The sequence below is a fragment of the Macaca fascicularis genome, chromosome 1 (assembly GCF_037993035.2).
Source record: "Macaca fascicularis isolate 582-1 chromosome 1, T2T-MFA8v1.1".
NCBI classification, from domain to species: domain Eukaryota; kingdom Metazoa; phylum Chordata; class Mammalia; order Primates; family Cercopithecidae; genus Macaca; species Macaca fascicularis.
This window is the reverse complement of record NC_088375.1, coordinates 215,269,791-215,273,776: the sequence shown is the minus strand read 5'-3', so window position 1 is coordinate 215,273,776 and position 3,986 is coordinate 215,269,791. Positions and strand designations below refer to the sequence as shown.

Below are 3,986 nucleotides of genomic sequence, written 5' to 3'. Positions count from 1 at the left end.
GATTCAGGGAAGTAAAGAGACCTGCTTAAGGGCAACAGTGGGGCAGGTGAGGTCTCAAACCTGGGACTCCAATGTTTCTGCTGGCCTAACTCACTGCAGAGGAGGCTAGAGCAGGGTAGTAGAAGTCTGCAGGAGAGCCATTCTATTTTTAGCATTCTCTTTTCTTTTTTTTAATTAAAAAAATTTTTTTTTGAGATGGAGTCTTGCTTTGTCACCCAGGCTGGAGTGCAATGGGACGATCTCAACTCACTGCAACCTCTGCTGCCGGGCTCAAGTAATTCTCCTGCCTCAGCCTCCTGGGTAGCTGGGATTGCAGGTGCCCGCCACCATGCCCGGTTAATTTTTTTGTATTTTCAGTAGAGATGGAGTTCCACCATGTTGGTCAGGCTGGTCTTGAACTCCTGACCTCAAGTGATCCGCCTGCCTCAGCCTCCCAAAGTGTTGGGATTACAAGGGTGAGCCACTGTGCCTGGTCTATCATTCTCTTTTCTTTTCTTTAGCATGGATCACAGATTCTAAAATTCTCCGGCCTCTCTGAGCAGCTGACTGCTGGAATTTGGAGGCTCCTGAAATTAGTTTCCTGTTCTCCATGCACTTCTCAAAAACCCTCATGTGGTGACCAGATTCCCACTTATTTTGGAGTTGCACACAAAGGAAGCAGCATCATGAGGCAGAAGGAGCCCTGGGGTATCTTGAGGGAGCTCAGGCATTGACTGTGCAATCTTAGGCAGGCGAATTCCCCTCTCTGATCCTCAAGCTCCTCCTCTGCAAGAGAGAGATCATAATGGCCTGTACTTCGTGAGGTTATTGTGAAGATAAACTAGATAGTGCATGGAAAGCAGTTAGCGCGGTACTCAGCACAGAGTAAGTACTGGATTAACAAGTATCCACCATTATTATGGTAGAAATGGTGTCATTAGCAACTGAAGCCTTGGGGGGAGGTTTTGATCTTGGTGAAGGTTCTGAAAAATATTACAGATCAAATAGGAGTGGAGAACTGAATCGGGAGGGAATGTTCCTTGCCTATCCCACTGGCAGCTATCCCAAACTGACATGCCCGGGGCCAGCTCAGGAAATGCCCAGTGACCCTCTTCAGCCTGGGAGACACGGTGTTCTTCAGGCCCACTTGGTCTGGCTTTAAGCCGTGGGTCTGTGCATGCCCACACACACTCATAGTCTCTCAGCACCAGTCGCCATTAGGGCCAATGGCATGGGTGTTGGACTTGCCCTGAGACAACAGCACTTCTCTGAGGTTTCAAGTCTGTTTCCCATTTGTGGGGCCTTTGGAAGGAAATAGTATGTCTCCTCCCACCCTCTGCTCATCTGCCCTTCCACATAAACCCCCGGCTGAGGCCTGCGCCTGGCAACCATGGAAAGTCATTTCCTCCAGCCAATGCCTCCCCCATGTTAAGAAGCAGACGTGGTGGAGAGAAGGCACAAAACACCCTTGCGACTTGCAGGGTGGGGTGGGAAAGGTGGGGTTATTGGTGAGGACCGTTGCATTTATGGGGCCTCTTATCTTTATGACAAAACCTCACTAGGACTTGAGATGCAATAACAAAGAAAGTAACATCCATAAAGATCTATTTCTAATGTGTGGGCCTGAGCAATAGGTGGGCAGCTGGCCCCGCCTGTATGTGGACTGCAGTCCTTGTAACCCTGAGTTTTGCTGCTGAGTCAGGGCCTGGTAGCACGGAGTGGGGAGCTCTTAGTGAGGATGCTGGGAGCCCCAAACCCTGCCCTCTCCTCCCCTCCCCAACTCTGCCAGCTAAATGTGGGACTCCCGCTGCAGCTTCAGAAACACCATCCTTTCACCCACATTTTGTCTCCTCAACCCTAGGGTCAACTCCATGGGAGACCCAAACAAACAGGACACTTGCCGAGGCTAGGCTGGACAGGAGATGCAGTGTTAGAGGAAGCACAGTGGGACCTCCCCGTGGACTCCAAGCTCCCAGGAGGGAAAATGTGTAACAATGGGAAATGTGAACCAACTGCTGCCCCCAACACACACACACACACACACACAAAAAAAAAAAAACAAAGGAAAACAAGAAAACAAAACCAGCTACATAAATTGCAAAAAAAAAAAAAAAAAGGAATTCCAGTTCTATTCTACAATAGCATCAATACTGCAATACTTTCATCAAGTTATATAAAGAAAAACCAGGAACATTGGCATAAGAGGAACAGGAGCTTCCCCCATCTTGTCGTGTTCAAGTAGTTTGTGTCTGCTCCCCCAGCCCCCAGCAGTTTAGCTGTGCTATCCCAAGGGCAAGTGCAAGCCTGTCATCCAAGCGTGTAATTCTTGACCCAGGCTGGCCATCTCGGCTTTGGCTTGCAAGTCCCGCTGGCATGTGATTTCCCAAAGGAGCCAGTCTTAGTCCGTAACCCCTTACCCTGTTCATTGTGGAAGTTCGGGGGTCCAAGGGCAGAAAGGGCTACAGGGGCAGCCTCATCAGAGGGCACTCAGGCAATGGAAGAGATGTGGCTGTGTTTCTGCTCTCTGCAGAAGAGAGTCCTGGAGGAGGGCCAGCAGCTGCCCCGGCTGCTGGGGAGGCAGCAGAAGAGGGTGGACATCAGCAGGGCCAGGGCGATGATGAAGGTGAGCACCCACCGTAAGACTCCCGGGTAGATGAAGGGCCCGATGAGGATGATGAGCAAAGCCAGCAGGAGTAGGTGTGCGGCCAGGCGCCGGGCTGCCACGTGGTTTGCACTTACTTCATCCTGTCCATCCTCTCCCACCAAGCTGGGGTGCCCTGCTGCCAAGTCGGCAGGACCCATCAGCTCCTGAGGACAGAGCGGCACCTCTGTGCATGGCTGGGCCAGCTGCCTCACCACCGCCTCGTGGTCACGCAGGCTGCAGATGAGGCCCCCGGGGACGGTGGTGACCTTGCGGCACAGTGGGCAGGTGATGGACCAGGTGTTGTCCTGCACGCATAGCAGGAGCTTCAGGCAGACGGCGCAGAAGGCATGCTGGCAGGCCAGTAGCTTGGGCGACCGGGGACAGCTGTAGGGCTCCCGGCACACCAGACACTCCAGGTCACATTCTGTGGAGCCATGATGACCCCCGGCGGGAGCCACAGCGGTGGTGGTTGTGGTGGCTCCTGCGGAGATGGGCTGGGGCTGTTGCAGGGTCTTGGTGCAGGCCATTCTGGGCACAGGGACCAGTGGGACACTGTTGCTCAGCACCTGGGCATTGGCAGAGAGTGTCAGCTGGCGCCGCTGGGACTTGGATGGAGTCTGCCTCTCCTTTTCACTCTGGCCAGGTGCCTGTTGACAACAGCTGTCTGACACTCCTCTTTCCCAGAGCTGCCCAGCTTGTTTCTTGGCTTACGTTGTCCCTTCAGTTATTATTATTTATTTTCTCAAATCCTAGGGTTAATCAGTAACTTGCGGGTCTGGAGACTTTGAATTGCCTGATAGGAGGGCAAAGTGGGCAGGGTCTAGTGAATCAGGACTTTCCTGTTGGGGCCAAGTGCCTGGTGGGTGGCTCAAGCTTTGGGATGCATCAGAATCCAACTCTCTCACCCCCACTTCCCAGGTCCCTGAACCTTTTATTTTTTTTATTTAACTTTTTTTTTTTTTTTTTTTTTTGAGACGGAGTCTCTTTCTCTCACCCAGGTTGGAATGCAGCGGCGCGATCTCGGCTCACTGGCATCTACAAATCTGCACAATTAACAGACAACCCTATGAGTCGGACATAGGTGGATTGGGGGACCCCGCTTTCTCAGACGCAACCTTTTGGATGTCAGGATGAGTGGAACAAAGTTTGTTTGCGCTTGGAGCACATTTATAGGCAGGTGGCCTTGGGAATAGGAGGGGAGAGGTAGAAAAGTGAGTGGAAGGAGCACAAAGCCCAGCCCAACGCAGAAAAACAAAAACCACATACAGTGCACAGGTGTTTGGCACCTGCTACTGTATTCATTTCCTTAGAGTCACAGCTGTTGTATTCACAGTTACAGGTGTATGAGCCTCCAATCGGTGCC

At 52.0% G+C, this 3,986-nt stretch overlaps 1 protein-coding gene across 1 annotated transcript; it reads right to left on the bottom strand.

Moving 5' to 3' along the window:
- Positions 1 to 2,070: 2,070 nt before the first annotated feature.
- Positions 2,071 to 3,332, bottom strand: RNF186 (ring finger protein 186). The gene has a single exon (XM_005544571.5). The coding sequence runs from the start codon at positions 3,148 to 3,150 to the stop codon at positions 2,467 to 2,469; it is 684 nt and encodes a 227-aa protein (XP_005544628.3). The 5' UTR covers positions 3,151 to 3,332; the 3' UTR covers positions 2,071 to 2,466.
- Between the last annotated feature and the right edge of the window lie 654 nt (positions 3,333 to 3,986).

Bases quoted from the DNA above. Each gene is read 5' to 3' on its own strand.
- RNF186 (XM_005544571.5), bottom strand. From the start codon at position 3,150: ATGGCCTGCACCAAGACCCTGCAACAGCCCCAGCCCATCTCCGCAGGA.